The following is a 16627-nucleotide window of genomic DNA, read 5'->3' on the forward strand; positions in this document are numbered from 1 at the left end:
GGCTGCAAGGCTGCTGCAGTGCAGATAGTGGTGGAAGGCAAGTTTTAAACTGGTGGAAGGCAGGTTTTAAACTGCCGTTTCAAACATTTATTTCTATGCCTCCCCTGCGGAAAAATCAATCTGAAAGGCTAGATTTTTTGGGGGGGGGGAATGTGTCTCACTGTTGCCTATGGCTTGGGCTACCATTTGCAGTTAGATGCACTGCAGCATCTGGGAAAATAAAGAGTGAAGACATAATTGAGCGTCTTAAGGTCACACTAAGCCCAGGATTCTATAAATACAAGTGCTATAGCAGCCTATTAACACCCAGTTTTCAGAAACCGCTTTGAGGGGTTTTTTGGGTGGGGCATTTTACAATCAAGCAGTACATAAATGAAATAAAATTAAGATTTCGCTTTTTGGAAAAAAAACTTCTGCACGGGGGGGGGGGAGAGTGTCTGCTTAATAGTTAGCTGGCTGGCAATAATTACCTAGTCCAGTCCCAAATATAAAGGAAAATACAAGCCAAGACAAATAATTTGAGTCAAAAACAGTTCTAGCGTGCCAGCTTTAAGCTGAATTGTCAGGCTTGTAAAGTAATAAAGCCTGAAAGAATCACCACTACCCTGACATTTGCTCAAAGGGGCGGACCAAGGAGCAACAGAGTGCCCTGTCCCAAATTCAGGAGCTTATTTGGATTTCTGCACTAGGCACGGGGCGGGGGCGAGATTCTCATACACTAATTCAGGCAAGGGTGCTCATATGCCAGCATGCAGACCTACAGATATAGGGATGCAAGCAGTCGACCATATGGACACAGCTCCCTCCCCCACCTCAGCAACACCACACCAGGCAGCCCCAGCCCAAATCCCAAGCCAGCCAGGAGGCTGCAACACAGTCATGTCCAAAGTTGCTCCGTCTTGGCCAAGAACTAATCCTAGAATACATTCCTAGGTGTGCTTCCTCAGCAGTGAGCCACACTGAACTCCGTGGAACCTTTGAGCAGAGATGCACAGAATAACACTGCAGGACTATCAGCTTGAAGGTCTCCCACGGCCCCATTCATCCTCCTTTGCTGCCTCTTGCACCTGGAATGGCAAGCTGCGAATGCTGCTGCTGCCTCTCACACCCCAACGAGGGAACAATGCCTTCTGTGGCCACCTCACATGCTGTTGTTGTTTAGTCGTGTCCAACTCTTCATGACCCCATGGACCACTGCACACCAGGCACTCCTCTCTTGCACTGCCTCCCGCAGTTTGGTCAGACCCATGTTCGTAGCTTCGAGAACACTGTCCAACCATCTCGTCCTCTGTCGTACCCTTCTCCTTCTGCCCTCAATCTTTCCCAGCATCAGGGTCTTTTCCAGGGAGTCTTCTCTTCTCATGAGGTGGCCAAAGTATTGGAGCCTCAGCTTCACAATCTGTCCTTCCAGTGAGCACTCAGGGCTGATTTCCTTCAGAATGGATAGGTTTGATCTTCTTGCAGTCCATGGGACTCTCAAGAGTCTTCTCCAGCACCATAATTCAAAAGCATCAATTCTTCGGCGATCAGCCTTCTTTATGGTCCAGCTCTCACTTCCATACATCACTACTGGGAAAACCATAGCTTTAACTATACGGACCTTTGTCGGCAAGGTGATGTCTCTGCTTTTTAAGATGCTGTCTAGGTTTGTCATTGCTTTTCTCCCAAGAAGCAGGCGTCTTTTAATTTCGTGACTGCAGTCACCTTTCTGCAGTGATCAAGGAGCCCAAGAAATTAAAATCTCTCACTGCCTCCATTTCTTCCCCTTCTATTTTCCAGGAGGTGATGGGACCAGACAGAAGAGGATGAAGAAGAAATCACTGTTTCACCGGTGGGAGGGGTGGAACAGGGAAGGGACTTGATCCAAAAGTCCCCCAAAAAGGGGGGAAACAAAAAGGTTGTCACCCCAGTGAGAGAGGAGGAGAAGGAAGCAGGTGGGGGGGGCAGAAAGAGAATGAGATTGAAAATAAAATGTTGGGAATACAGCGGGGGGGAGGGTTGAGCAAAACTTAGAATGGGACAGAGGAGGAGTGGGGTGAGGAGGAAGTGAGGTAATTTCTATAGGTGGATAAAACATGGTTTGAACTCGGAAAGCATCAAGGAGCTGGCTGAAATCTCTGGAGACATCGATTCAAAGGAAAGGGGGTAGATTTAGTTTTAAGGGTGGGAATAAAAAGGGGGGAAAGATTTTGAAAATTAATTTTGAATATTTTTGGGTAAAAGGGTAGAGAATATTGGGTAATGTAGTTAAAGAGAAGTATGAAGGGCAAATAGTCAAAAAGAAGTTATAAATTGGAAGAATGTAATTTTAGATTGGGAAACTGCAATAATTAGTGATCAATAAGGAACTCAAGAAGGGGGAATGAGGAAGTCTGAAATGTTTAGATTATAAATTGGAAAATATGATTATGTCTTTTTATTATTTTGGGTTTTTTCTTTATATTTTTCCTTCGCTCTTCTATATAAAATGAATAAGAATCATTTATGAATAAGGTATGAAATGGGAGATAAGATGTAATTCTATGATGTCTAGTTAAGATTTGGAAATGTTATGAGAATTATTAATAAGGACGGAAGAAGGGGAAGGGAAGAAGTTCGAAGATATAAGATGTGATAATATTGTTCTGCATTTTTGTATTTCTTTTTTTTTAATTTCTTTTTTTCTTTTTCCTTCCCCCCCCTTCATGTAAAACCTAATAAAAATTATACAAAAAAAGGAGGTGATGGGACCAGTGGCCATGATCTTAGTTTTTTTGATGTTGAGCTTCATACTATATTTTGAGCTCTCCTCTTTCACCCCCATTAAAAGGTTCTTTAATTCCTCCTCACTTTCTGACATCAAGGTTGTGTCATCAACATATCTCAGGTTGTTGATATTTCTTCCGGCAATCTTAATTCCGGCTTCGGATTCATCCAGCCACCTCACTTAGTGAAATCCAAGGCACCATTTCTCCTTTGCAAAGCAGCCTCCAGAAAAAGAAGAGAAGAGTTTGGATTTGATATCCCGCTTTATCACTACCCGAAGGAGTCTCAAAGCGGCTAACATTCTCCTTTCCCTTCCTCCGCCACAACAAACACTCTGTGAGGTGAGTGGGGCTGAGAGACTTCAGAGAAGTGTGACTAGCCCAAAGTCACCCAGACGAGTCCACTGCTCTTAACCACTACGCCACACTGGCTTTCAGAAGAAGAGGTCCTCAGTGAAGAAGCAGTGAGCCAGGGTGCAGAACCCTTCTCTGCTGCCCGCAAGTGTTTGCAGGGGGAATGCAATGGGCAAGAGTTGAGCATCCTTTCCCACTGCTGATCTCCCCCTTTCAACACCACTTTGTAGCCATGGAACATACGGGTATTCAACTAAGTTTAATTCACAGTATAGTCACTGAAATTAATAGACCTTGCTTAGTCATTAATTTTAATGAGTCTACTCTGCGTAAAACTTATACCACCCGATGGTTCCAACTGAAAGCTAAAACCAAAAGTTACGAAATTGCATTTGCTAACACCCAGCCTTTACATTTCCCACTCTCCTTTGTCCATGGTCTACATGTGAGCATCAGAATCTGAAATGGTAAAACCTCCCTTTTGCCATGTACAGGAGTGATGCTAAATTAACATAGCCAATTCCCGGCTGGACTTCTGCAATGTTTCAATGTGGCCTGGTAACTGATTGGAATTTTCCTTTCTCTATGCAAGGAAATGTCACGGAAGACAGCAAGATTAGCTTAATCTTGAACGGGGACAAGAAATGTTTATGGGCAAAAGAATGGAGCTTTGACGTTAATAAGCGAAAGGCCCAGAAGTTGCTCCTCCAACATCCCAAGCACACAGCCAGCTTCCTCTGGGACCAAAGGGGTAGAATGAGTCAGAGGAAAAGAGCAAGGAAGAGGGAGTTGGTGCTTGTAAGGCGGGAGAGGAACTCACAGGTCCGATCGGGTCAGTTTCTCATTCCACTCTCCAAGTTTCTCAGAGGTTTTCATATAACTAGAAACAAAAACCTGGGGGTCAATCACACTTTTGAAAGCTGGGGTTGAAATGGTTTCAAGAGAGGAGAAGAAAACCCAACATCCAAGAGGCAGGTGATGAAATATTGACCCAGCCTTACCCAGTCTTGGCAATACTCCTGTCAGAGAAAAATGAAGCAGTATGTGAGATTCACAGCATCCTGGGATGGGGAGCTACAGTATATTTCTAGCTTTGATATATGCACAGTTCCTCAGGTGCCTTTGGGAAGAGGTTGTGATTTAGAATTATAAAATTAAAGGTGTTGCAGGGGATGAATGGATTGGGGTGTGCGCTGCAAAGCTGCTACAGCTGTTCCTCAGGCTAGCAGAAGTCTTGGCAAGGAGGGTTTTAAAACCAGTGGGTTCAACAAGGCAATTAGAAGCCCAGACTGTGATCCAAAGAAGCATCAAGCCTAGATAGCTCAGTTGGTTAGAGTGTGGTGCTGATAACGCCAAGGCTGCAGGTTCGATCCCCGTAGGGGACAGCTGCCTATACCTGCATTGCAGGGGGTTGGACTAGATGGTCCTCAGGGTCCCTTCCAACTCTTCAATTCTATGATTCCACCGCTATGACAAACAAGCTGGGTGCTCAGTGGCCTAATGGGCACCCTCTATATGACGTAACTGGCAATGGGAGCTCCATGTAGGCATCCTTCAAGTCTCCTTCCCTGTAAAGCAAGTGTGAAGAAGTGGTTCTGACTGTTGGGAGCCAGATCCTTATCTCTCCTACCCTTCATGGGTCACGATCTGGGAGGTGGGCATGGTGTCAGGTGAGGGGGCAATTTGACGTTCCAACAACTGTTGCGGCTTCAGAGCGCTGGGCAGGCCATGCAAGGAGCCCTGTGTGGTGCTTTGGAGCCCTGCCGATCAGCTGGTGGTCAGTCCTTCAAAGAACTGAGCAGGGCCTCTTGGGCAGGAGCAAGATTACAAAGAGCACCACGGCTCTTTGCCAGCCCCTCCATGCAGCCAATCCCAGCTGGCTTGCTCCACTGATTGGTGGTGATAGCAAGCCTCCCCTGCCAATACACAACTGGGAGCATTTTAAGGCTGTGCACTGGCAGCCCTGTCACATGTGTTATCGGTTGTGGCTGTGGTTTGGGGATAAGTCTCCTGGACCAGAGGTCCTCCACTGCTATGGTAAAGGAAGATTTAAGGCTTCAGGATCTCAAAGGATAAAAGCTCATAGATAGGACTCGTGCTAGGTGGAGAAGGCCTTTTTTTTCCTGTCAGAGCAAGCCCCAATAGAACACCACGTCTAATTCTACAGGTTAAGGTGGAGAATCACCCTAGGCAACACCTACGCAGTGGAGACCTGGACATCATGCCAGCTCTTTGAGAGGTTTTGCTTCAGGCCATCCAAGGGGGTCAGGCCCAGCTTTCTCTTCAGCTCCCCACAGTGTCTCTCTTTGGCAGCCAATACCTGGCGCAGGGTGCCTATCTCCTCTTCCACCTGCAAAAAAAAAAGAAAAAGAAAAGAGAGGAGAGGTATCTGGGTTAGAGACCCAAGTGTCGCAGGAGCAGGTACGTAACTGTTCAGCATGGAAGGTGAGCAGTGACGTCCTGGCCTCCAAGAGAAGAGGCAAGCAAGACATGGACCACAAAGCATTTTAAATGAATTAATCAACATAACTGCTTAAGCTTTGTTCTGCAACTAGTGGGCTGCGCCCACAACTGGGTTGTAGCCTGTTGTAACGTGTGAGGCAGCAGTGGTGCTACCAACATACAAATACTTCGCAAAATTAAGAAGTAGTTCGGGCTAAAGTTAGGTCCCCAGAAGACTGAAGATTATTTATCTACAGCACTGTTCCCCCAACTTGGCCATCTGGCTGTTTTGGAACTACAGTTCCCATCATCCCTGACCACTGGCCCTGGTAACTAGGGATGATGGGACTTGTAGTCCAAAAAGAGCTGTATACCAAAGTTTGGGAAACGCTGTTCTAGAGTAGAGATGGCCAGAAAGTAGGCCACAGCGGACCGCCTAACAGCTGATGGTTTTCTGGGATTCTTGCCAGAACACTGTACTAGCTGGACCTTGATCCAATTCTGCAAACACTCTGTGTACACAAGTGAAGAACTCATGGCCACTTCCTACAGATCGGTTGTTCCTTAACTGCCTAAGTATTATGGGCATGCACTTTTACTTTTGTGAGTTTAGACCATGCAGTTTCTGATTAAGAAAAAGTAGACTGCAGGCCTTTGTACAAAGAATATAATTGATCGGAGAGTTTCCCCAGCACATCAACTTTAATGGAAACCTGACACAGCAACATTCCTGATGGATGTGTTTGTATGAACACAGCCCTCTGTTTCTGCAGTCAAGTTTCACATGCAGGCTGATTTGTGGTATGAAGCCCAATCAGGAGAAAATATCAAAGTGTTGCAATGTGTGAACAGTGGACCTGACATATCAGTGATTTGCTTCTGGTCCTCAAGGAAATCCAGTGTCATTTGTCTACAGAGGACCTTGTGTGTTGCAGAAGGTTCTTGGGCATGTTTTGGGAGATACCATTTCAGCTTAGGTCTGGTCAGTTGCCCTGCATGCTAGACTTTAACACTATTCCACAGAAGTCAACTGCACCACCTAGAACGCACCCATAACTCTGAGGCTTCAAATCAAAGAAATTGTTTTTTAAATGGACAGTATTCAGCCACCTTTCTTTACTAAGCAACCACAGGATTTCTAAGGAGCAGGGTTTGAAAACCAGTCCTATGCCCCAGTTTTAGAAAACCATGAGCAAGACCTGTATTACAGAGACCTACTGCCAAATAACAGTGCAGTGTTGGAACTGGAATGGGGAGAGTTTTACATCCCCAGAGAGATAGCCATGAAGCTCACTGGGTAATCTTCAGCTAGTGCGTCACCCTAACTTAACTCACAGAGTTGTTCTGAGGATAAACATTGTGGAGACTACATCTGCCACCCTCAGCTTCTCAGAGGACGGGCAGGATAAAAATTTACTAAAGGGATATTTGAATTCCTAGGTAATGTGGCTGTACACATAGTAGCGCCTTCAAATGCCACAATATTGTCTAAGACTCTAAAGCAGTGTTTCCTCAAATTTGGGTCTCCAGCTGCTGTTGGACTACAATTTCCATTATCCCTGACCACTGGTGCTAGCTAAGGGTGAGGGGAGTTGTAGTCCAACAACAGCTGGAGAGCCAGGTTTGAGGAAAAACTGCTCTGAAGGAACATGTCTACAAAATAGGGAACTACAAGGTTACACCAGGCACTTTAGAAATTCTGGTCTGTGGGCTTTCTAAGTCTGAGCTCTTTAGAGCTACAGGGAATAAATTATCTGGGCTCCCTGCACCACAGCAACAGAGCACAGCATGGAGAAAAGCAGTGTGTGAAGGCAGCCTCCTTTACCTTGACCAGCTCGGCCCTTAGCTCCTCTTCCTCCGCTTCTGTGAGCCCATTGTAGGCCGAGGCCCTTGCAGGAGGAGCAGCGGGGGCGGCAGCACTCGTGTTATCCACAGGCACATCTGTCATAGTATCCGACAACAGACCTTTGTTGGGAGAGTTAAGGTTGATATCTGTCATGGACAAGAAGCAAACCAGGGGGGAAAGGATAAGCAGCTAAAAGGCAGAGCATGTTAGTCTTGCAGGCGCCGCTCTATACAGTGAAGATGAAGAGGGAAAAGAGGAACAGGCTGCTCTAAATCAGGTCCTGCCCAAGAGACCCGCAGAAGCATATTTGCATTATCAGGAGCTCCGGAGAAGCAGCTTCCCACAAGCTGCATCCACAACAACAAGAACTGTGCACCGTCTGCTGTCCCTGGAGACATGGCCTCTTCCCTTCCCCTCCGGCTGACAAGTTCGGGAATGGCAATCTAGTGATCTTGTCATTCTCCTTGCAGGGAGAGCAGGTAACTCAAGGCTGCCTCGCACAGTAACCCAGCAACAAACCCAGGTTTGTCAGAGCATGCATAGGGACTTGCCTTTTTATTATCAAGGCCATCTACCTTAGTATTGTCTACACTGACTGGCAGCAGCTCTCCAGTTTCAGAAAGGGGTCTCTGCCAGCCCTACCTGGAGATGCCAGGATTTGAACCTGGGACCTTCTGCACTGAGGGCAGATCCGTGAACTACAGTCCTTCCCCTTCCATACCCCTGACAGGGAGCAAACGCTAGTACTGGCATTCTGAAGACCGCATCTATACTGCACACATCCTCATATTATTCTCATTCCCCTTGCAAAATGAAGGGGTGGGCCTATTAAGAACACAATGGGTTGCCTTGCTTCTTGTAATCTATATTGGAAGTGTGCCAAGGGATTTGGTGGCAATGCTGCCTCAGGAGTGATATTATGGAAGGGTGAAGCTGACAGTTGCTGGCAGAGGTGGTCCTCCAAGCCCAAAAGGGTGGGGTAAACAGAAAGGTCTCTAGTTGCTTGCTCAACATGAGCTTGGGGCAGGATAGAGCCAGAGGAACTGTGATACAGATGTGGTAGAAAAGCTGAAATCCATACTATGTTCCAAAGTTCATGGAGAAGAAGCTTGCTAAGTTGCTATCTCTACACGGAGCTTACCTCATCGTTTTGCTGCAAGGCTATAAATCACCTTGCTGCTTGCTTAGAGGGATGGAAGTGCAACAAATGATTAAAAGAAGCTAATGCAATATGACCTCGCTGTCGAAGCCCTAACCATATCCCACAAAGATGACTCTTGGGCAAAATGGAAGGGAGGCCTTTCCAGCTAAATCAGCCACACACAAATGTGCTGAATTACGTTACTCTTCGGCAATTGCAATGACAGCCTCTAGGGCGGGGGGGGGGGGCACCTGAGCTGGTGGGCCCCCAAATCCGCTCCAGACAGCAAGGCGCAGATGAGAAGTTTGGGTCTAGGGCCACAGGCTCCCACCCCAGCTTTAGAGATTGCAAGTTGCCCACTTTTCAGCATAAGAAGAAGTACTCTTGCTGTCTTTACCCCTCAAAAGCCCTGCAGATAAGATAGCAGCTGCACTTTCAAAGACACAAAGGAGCAGGCAAAAGGTTAGTTTAACAAACAAAACCTCACTACACACACGACTGTGTGTTACTGCTCACAGCGGACGGGAGTCGAGAGCCTACATAAGCACGTTAAAAATTAATGCAACTGCTTGAAAAACAGAGGAGAGAATCGCACAGACCATATACTTTCATTCTTTGCTGGTAAGCATCAAAGCCAAAGCTCTCAAGAAAAATGAAAGCAGGGAATCTACCAAAGCTCAAAGCTATAACTCTTTGATCTCAAGCTAACCCACTTAAAAGGATGGCGGGGAGCTCAGATTTTCGAGCTCTATATTCAGCCTCCTGGAATTCCATCGCAGGTCCTCCCCACCTAGCCCCCTGATCAAATCCGTGGGGCTCCCTACGTAAGGGGTAGCGCAAAATCAAGGACCAAGCTTAACATTTTGAGTCTCCTGACTCCCATAATCACTCATCAATCTATATGCCCTGCCCACCTAAATTCAACCATCATGCCCATCCAACCAGGGTTCAAATCCCCCCTCAGCCACGAACCCCACTGAGTGTGCTTGGGCCAGCCGTTGCCTCTAAACTTGACCTAGCTCACAGACTTGTTGTGGGGATTAAAAGAGGAGAGGAGAACTATGTAAGCTCTCTGATCCACCAACTTCTTCCCTCAGCTGGGCCTACACAGAAACAACTCTTGCATGTAAACACCTTCCCTTCTTAATAAATCCCCTTCCCACTCACTCTCCATGTGGCACACCCTAACCCAACCCACCTCAAAAGCAAACATTCCTGCTGCACTGGATTTAGATCCAGTCCTAGTTCTCAACTTTGAGGTGGTCTTATTTTTATATAGTAATAATAATAATAAAAAAGAAGCTGTGGGGTATACATAGGGTAGGTGCTACTTAAGACAACTTCCTTGCCAGCTTAAAAGCAATACATGGTTAATTACAAGAACCAGCATAGGAAAAAACACCAGCACCAGCTATGACTTTACAAACTCTCCAGCCAGCTGAAACCCCAGCATCTGCTCTCAAAGGCCACTCCTCAAAAACAAACAGATGCTCAATCCCCATTTAAAGGCTCGCAAGGGAGGAGCTACTGGCACCAGGAAGGGTATCCCATAATCATGGGGCCGCCATTGAGAAGGCTCCCACATAACATGCCTGCCAGCCTGCTCACTGAAACTCACGTTGTTCCACAATACAAATAAAAGGGGAGGGGAGAGGGGGGGAAAGAATAATTTCCCCCCATTTCATAAAATTTATACACCCCCTGATCGTAAAATAATAATTTTTTTAAAAAACACCTTCAAGTGGTTTTCAAAACCCCTGCACATAAAAATCTAATGTCAGAGAGAAGGCTAGCCTAGAAGCCTTCTTTGCAATATACCACATTTCTACATGCAGGAATCTGTCCACTTACACAGCCTAGAAACCGTCTCCCCGATACACTAGCTTTCTACATACTGTACAGGGCTTTGCCTACTTACACATGGGCTAAAATCCTACCCCCATAAGTTACCTTTCTATATGCAGGAATCTCTTCGCTTATACAGCCTAGATAAAACCTTCCCCTCGACATATAACTAGCCTTATTCATGCAGGATTCTCTTTCCACTTACATGGCCTAGAAGCTTGCTTTCTACATGCAGGGATGCGCTCCCTTGCGAGGCCCCGCCCCGCCTGCCGCCCTCCTTCAAACCGAAGCGGTGTCGCCCTAGGAAGCCGAGAGCAGGCCGGAGGTGGGCTACGTCCCGCCCCGGGGCCTGGCCTCCTCCTCCCAACCCAGCGCGGCCTTCCCAGGGGGACGAGGCGGCGGCGGCCCTCTCCCTAGCCTGGCCTGCCTTGGCTTACCCTGGCTGGCGCTCTCCATCTCGCCCGGAGGCCGCTGCGCAGCTACGCGAGGGAAGGAGGCGGCGGCGGCGACAACAAACTCCTCGCTTGACGGCGCGGCGACGTCACACGCCTCCTGCTCTTCCCTCTCCGCACGCGCACTTCCTCCCTCCCCCGGAAGTCGCAGCTGTCAACGTCATCAGGAGGCGCTTGCAGCCTTAAGAGGAGCTTACAAAGGGCCACGGCTGCCGCCTTAATTTCCGGTTCCCTTTTGACGCTTCTATATTGAGGATAAATCATTAATATAAATCGGGGTTAGACGCTCCATTTGCTTTCTCCACATTTGCCGAGGTTGTGATCAAAGTGTCGTTAGCCTTCGGTTCCCCCCATTCCCCCTGCTTTGGGGAGAAAAGCGTGGCTGTTTCAAAGCAGGGCGGTCTGCCTCTAACCTATCTCGGAAGCATTTTTAAAAGCTGGCGTAGAAATCTGAAGCAGAAATTCCATTTCTGTTTCTGATTTTGCACTGAAGCTTAAATGTCTTCGCCGTTCAATCCACGCGCTGCTAGGACCTGCGATCGGGATCCGGAACTAGCCTGCAGGTTCGCTCCAGCCTGCAGCCCTTTGGTGTTACTCTTTGGCTGCAGACGGTCAAAGGGGTTCAATCGCAAAGTTGTGCTTATGATTTCCGGTTACAGGTAGGTAGCCGTGTTGGTCTGCCATAGTCGAAACAAAAATTTTAAAAATCCTTCCAGTAGCACTTTAGAGACCAACTAAGTTTGTCATTGGTATGAGCTTTCGTGTGCTCTTCAGATACTTCAGTACTTCTTCAGATACCATGATTTCCGGGCAGTCTTGACGGCGCTGCCCTGGACGTGGTTACTTAGTCATATATATATTAACTAGCGCCACTACACTTGGCAAAATAAAAAAATTCATTCAGTAGCACCTTAAAGACCAACTAAGTTTTTATTCTGGTAAGTGTGCATGCACACGAAAGCTCATACCAAAATAAAAACTTAGTTGGTCTTTAAGGTGCTACTGAAGGAATTTTTTTATTTTGTTTCGACTCAGACCAACATGGCTTCCTACCTGTAACTACACTTGGCAGTTGGTGGGTTCACAGATAACGTTCAACAGGTGTGTAGTTTGTGTGTACCCAACAAATGAACTGTATACACCCTTTCGCGCAAACACTTGAGCAGGTTGCAGAAACAACAGTTTGCACCTATGTGCAAAGAGTAAGCAAGCCTAATAGCTCACAGTCTCCTGGTATGGAAGCTATACTCGGAAATAAAAGCAGCAGCGACAATACAATTTAAACTCAAGCACCCAGCACAGCACAGCACAACAGCTACAGCCAGGAAAGCCATTCAGTGACCCACCAAGACCCTCAGCAATTTTCAAGTCATGGGCGGTGGGCGGTTTTGTAACCATTGCTCTAGTTGTGTAGAAATATGCTATAATTTAACCCAACACATTTTGATTTGAATTGTTCACAGGCTCCTTTGGGCCCAACCGATTTCAATCAGCCAGCCCCCCAGATCCAACAGCTAAACAATACTTTTATTGGGTCCAACCACAACATCGCAAAAGGTGTGGCAAGCTTTCGAGTCCTTCAGCGGGTAGGATGTTACACAACACAGGCTGAAGGGGACTAGGCAGGGTGGTGTTTTCTCAGGACTAAGCCCTGCTGAGTTTAATGGGACTCATGCCTTAGTACAACCTTCGCCAGCCTGGCACCCTCCAACTCCATTAAGCCTGGGACTGAGGGAAGTTTTGGTCAACAATCATCTGCAGGTTGGTAAAGGCTGCTCTGGTGGGTGTGATTAGTAGGGGAGTCTTCCCCTCTCCTTCCTCCAGTCTGTTATGTCTCCCTTTGGACTGTAGGTGGAGTTATCAGTCCAGGTATCCCTTCTGCCCCAGGCTTGTTGCTTTCACATCTCCAAATTAATATCTCTGAATCCACACACCTTGGTTTAGCATCCTGGCAGAAAGATGTTCTGCAAGCGAGGGGCAAGTGGTGAGTCGCTGGGAAAATAAGCTCTCATGTTGCAGCTTAGCTGAGGCAATCCAGTTTAACCACTTTTAAAGGGATTTCTGGGGAAATCATTCTGACTTAACCGTTTCTGCTTTCAGGGACATCTGTATACCGCATTACACAGTGAAGAGGTCTTTCGGCTCAGGAACTGGGCTTTTATTGTGGTGGCAACTACCCTTTGGGACTCCCCTTACAGATTAGACAGCCACCTCTATTGTCTTTTCTACATGAATGGAATGCTTTCTTCAGCTATCCCACTTGTCTGCATCTGTAGTAGAACTAATTTTTTTTAGTTATAGGTAGGTAGCCGTGTTGGTCTGAGTCGAAACAAAATAAAAAAATTCCTTCAGTAGCACCTTAAAGACCAACTAAGTTTTTATTTTGGTATGAGCTTTCGTGTGCATGCACACTTCTTCAGATACACTGAAACAGAAGCCACCAGACCCTTATGTATATTCAGAGGGTGGGGGTGGGGGTGATGGGAATGGGTGATGGGCTGATAGGAGTGGTAAACCTGTTGACGACTGTTAATGACTGCAATTGGTCGTGCGGGGGGGGGGAAGCAAGGGCTGAGGTGCTAAGGAAAGCTTGATCATGTATAATGAGATAAGAATCCTTGCTTCCCCCCCCCCCCCCGCAAGACCAATTGCAGTCATTAACAGTCGTTAACAGTCACCAACAGGTTTACCACTCCTATCAGCCCATCACCCATTCCCATCACCCCCACCCCCCACCCTCTGAATATACATAAGGGTCTGGTGGCTTCTGTTTCAGTGTATCTGATGAAGTGTGCATGCACACGAAAGCTCATACCAAAATAAAAACTTAGTTGGTCTTTAAGGTGCTACTGAAGGAATTTTTCTAATTTTTTTGTTATACCTGTTTTCATATGTGGAATTGTTTTAAAATGTCCACATTGTTGCTGTATATAGAATTGCTGTTTTTGATGGTTACAATGCTTTATCTGTTTTATCAGTATATATTTTATGGTTGTAACCCACCCTGCATCTTGTATAAAGAGTGAATAAGATATCTAACAAATCAATAAATTACACAAACATCACAAAGTATTGCCCTTCTGGGGTATGTCTGGGGGGGTGGGGATATTAAAATGGCAGCTGTCAGTAGCAGAGCCCTGGCTGACATGACTTTCATGCTCCTACAAAATTCACCCACCAGCATCCCAAAGGCAAAATAAGGGAACTGGTTTCACACACCACCATTCGTTCGGTTCTGCTCTCTCCCCTTAAAAACAAAAATACCCAGGCTGAACTTCTAGCCTTTCGGAAGTTTGGCCTGGTCCCAAGTTAAATCCTTGCCATCTTCAGCATCTGCACCATGCGTTTAAAACACTTTAATACCACTTTCAGAGTCCCAAATAATTCCAGGCATGACAGTTTGTAGTTTGTTAAAAGCGCTGTTAGGAGATCCCCGTTGCCAGAGTTCCCTGGGAAAAGGGGTTGACTGCTAAACCACTCTGGGAACTGTAGCTTTGCCAGGGGAACAAGTGTCTCCTGCCGACTCTCAGCACCTCAAAGAAACTACAGCTCCCAGGATTCTTACGGGGAATGAATTGAATTGGTATAAGAGTCTGGGTTTTGAATTATGGTGCTGGAGGAGACTCTTGAGAGTCCCACGGACTGCAAGAAGATCAAACCTATCCATTCTGAAGGAAATCAGCCCTGAGTGCTCACTGGAAGGACAGATCGTGAAGCTGAGGCTCCAATACTTTGGCCACCTCATGAGAAGAGAAGAATCCTTGGAAAAGACCCTGATGTTGGGAAAGATGGAGGGCACTAGGAGAAGGGGACGACAGAGGACAAGATGGTTGGACAGTGTTCTCGAAGCTACGAACATGAGTTTGACCAAACTGCGGGAGGCAGTGCAAGACAGGAGTGCCTGGCGTGCTCTGGTCCATGGGGTCACGAAGAGTCGGACACGACTAAACAACAACAAAGAGTCTGGGACGGCCCACCCATGAGGCAAGGTGATGTGACTGCCTCAGGTGGCAGGATCCACAGGGGCAGCAGATCTGGTCTCCATGGAATGCATTGCCTGCTGGGAGGTTGGTTCTGCCACCTCCTTGGCAACCCCTCACCAATGCCGTTTCCACAGTGACCTCTCAATGAACGGGAGGCAATGCTGGTCTCCTTCCACCCCACAATGGCCGTTGATTCCCACATCAACCATCAGCTAAGCTTGATTTAATTCACCTTGTTCCCAGTCAAGTTCTCCACTCCCCCATTCCTCCCTGGCAGGTGTACATGTGCCATTTTGTGGTTTGCCTCAGGTGCCCAAACGTCTTGGGCCGGCCCTGACAAGAGTGCTTTACATGTACGGCACAGACGGGCTAAGCCATGCATCATATTTCTGTTTCGTCCACCAAAGTAACGTGGCAAGGAAGAGATAGCTCTATCGGAAGAGCACGAACCTCTTAATCACAGAGTCGTGGGTTCGAGTCCCACGTTGGGCAAAAGAACCCTGCATTGCAAGGGGTTGGACTAGATGACCCACGTGGTCCCTTCCTACTGTACAGTTCTAGGATTCTATGGCTGTCCATACTTACTGATCATGCTGGTGCTTTTTGAAAGAGAGAGAGACCGTCCAAGGGACATAGGCCTGAGGGTCCATGACCACCTTGCACCTGGGGGGGAGAAACAGATAAGAGATTCTGGGCTGACAGTCTTGACTTGTTACAGGTAGGTAGCCGTGTTGGTCTGAGTCGAAGCAAAATAAAAAAATTCCTTCAGTAGCACCTTAAAGACCAACTAAGTTTATATTTTGGTATGAGCTTTCGTGTGCATGCACACTTCTTCAGATACACTAGAAACAGAAGTGTCAGACCCTATATATATACAGAGGGTGGTGGGGGTGGGTGGGAATGGGTGATGGGCTGATGGGAGTGGTAAACCTGTAGATGGCTGTTAATGGCTGCTGATGGCTGCAATTAGTCCTGGGGGGGGGGGGGAGCAAGGGCTGAGGTGCTAAAGAAAGCTTGATCATGCATAATGAGATAAGAATCCGATGTCTCTATTCATCTTGACTTGTGACGTCCCAGCAGAAAGCAAAAGAAATGGGTCCTCCTTCTTCTGACCCCAGAACTGGCTGGCTGGCCCCACCTGCACTATGCATTTAAATTGGAACCAGTGAAGGCAGTGAAGGTCCTGTGTGAGTGCCTGGAGGTGGCTGGAGGAAGGATGGCGGTTAAAGGATTGAGGTTGAATCCTGACAAGACAGAAGTACTCTTCTGGGGGGACAGGGGGCGGGTGGGTGTGGGGGACTCCCTGGTCCTCAATGGAGTAACTGTGCCCCTGAAAGACCAGGTGTGCAGCCTGGGAGTCATTTTGGCCTCACAGCTGTCCATGGAGGCGCAGGTCAGTTCTGTATCCAGGGCAGCTGTCTACCAGCTCTATGTGGTACACAGGATGAGACCCTACCTGCCCACGGACTGTCTCGCCAGAGTGGTGCATGCTCTGCTTATCTCCTGCTTGCACTACTGCAATGCGCTCTGTGTGGGGCTACCTTTGAAGGTGACCCGGAAACTACAATTAATACAGAATGCGGCAGCTAGACTGGGGACTGGGAGCGGCCGCCGAGACTATATAACACCGGTCTTGAAAGACCTACATTGGCTCCCAGTACCTTCCCGAGCACAATTCAAAGTGTTGGTATTGACCTTTAAAGCCCTAAACGGCCTCGGTCCTGTATACCTGAAGGAGCGTCTCCACCCCCATCGTTCTGCCTGGACACTGAGGTCCAACGCTGAGGGCCTTCTGGCGGTTCCCTCGTTGTGAGAAGCCA

At 47.4% G+C, this 16627-nt stretch overlaps 1 protein-coding gene across 5 annotated transcripts in view; it reads right to left on the reverse strand.

Annotated features, from left to right (window-relative positions):
• TPD52L2 (TPD52 like 2) overlaps nucleotides 1-10960 on the reverse strand; it is a 28958-nt gene extending 17998 nt beyond the window's left edge. For 2 of the 5 annotated variants that reach the window (XM_035122298.2, XM_035122295.2), the window contains exons 1-4: nucleotides 10810-10960; nucleotides 7366-7532; nucleotides 5300-5448; nucleotides 3919-3978 (exon numbers count right to left, since the gene is read on the reverse strand). In XM_035122298.2, coding sequence (XP_034978189.1) covers nucleotides 3919-3978; nucleotides 5300-5448; nucleotides 7366-7532; nucleotides 10810-10828 — 395 coding nt within the window. In that variant the 5' untranslated portion in view covers nucleotides 10829-10960. The remainder of the gene's footprint in view (nucleotides 1-3918; nucleotides 3979-5299; nucleotides 5449-7365; nucleotides 7533-10809) is intronic. The other 3 variants (XM_035122296.2, XM_035122299.2, XM_035122297.2) reach the window with 3 other exon arrangements.
• Between the last annotated feature and the right edge of the window lie 5667 nt (nucleotides 10961-16627).

Source organism: Zootoca vivipara, chromosome 7 (assembly GCF_963506605.1).
Source record: "Zootoca vivipara chromosome 7, rZooViv1.1, whole genome shotgun sequence".
Classification (NCBI taxonomy): domain Eukaryota; kingdom Metazoa; phylum Chordata; class Lepidosauria; order Squamata; family Lacertidae; genus Zootoca; species Zootoca vivipara.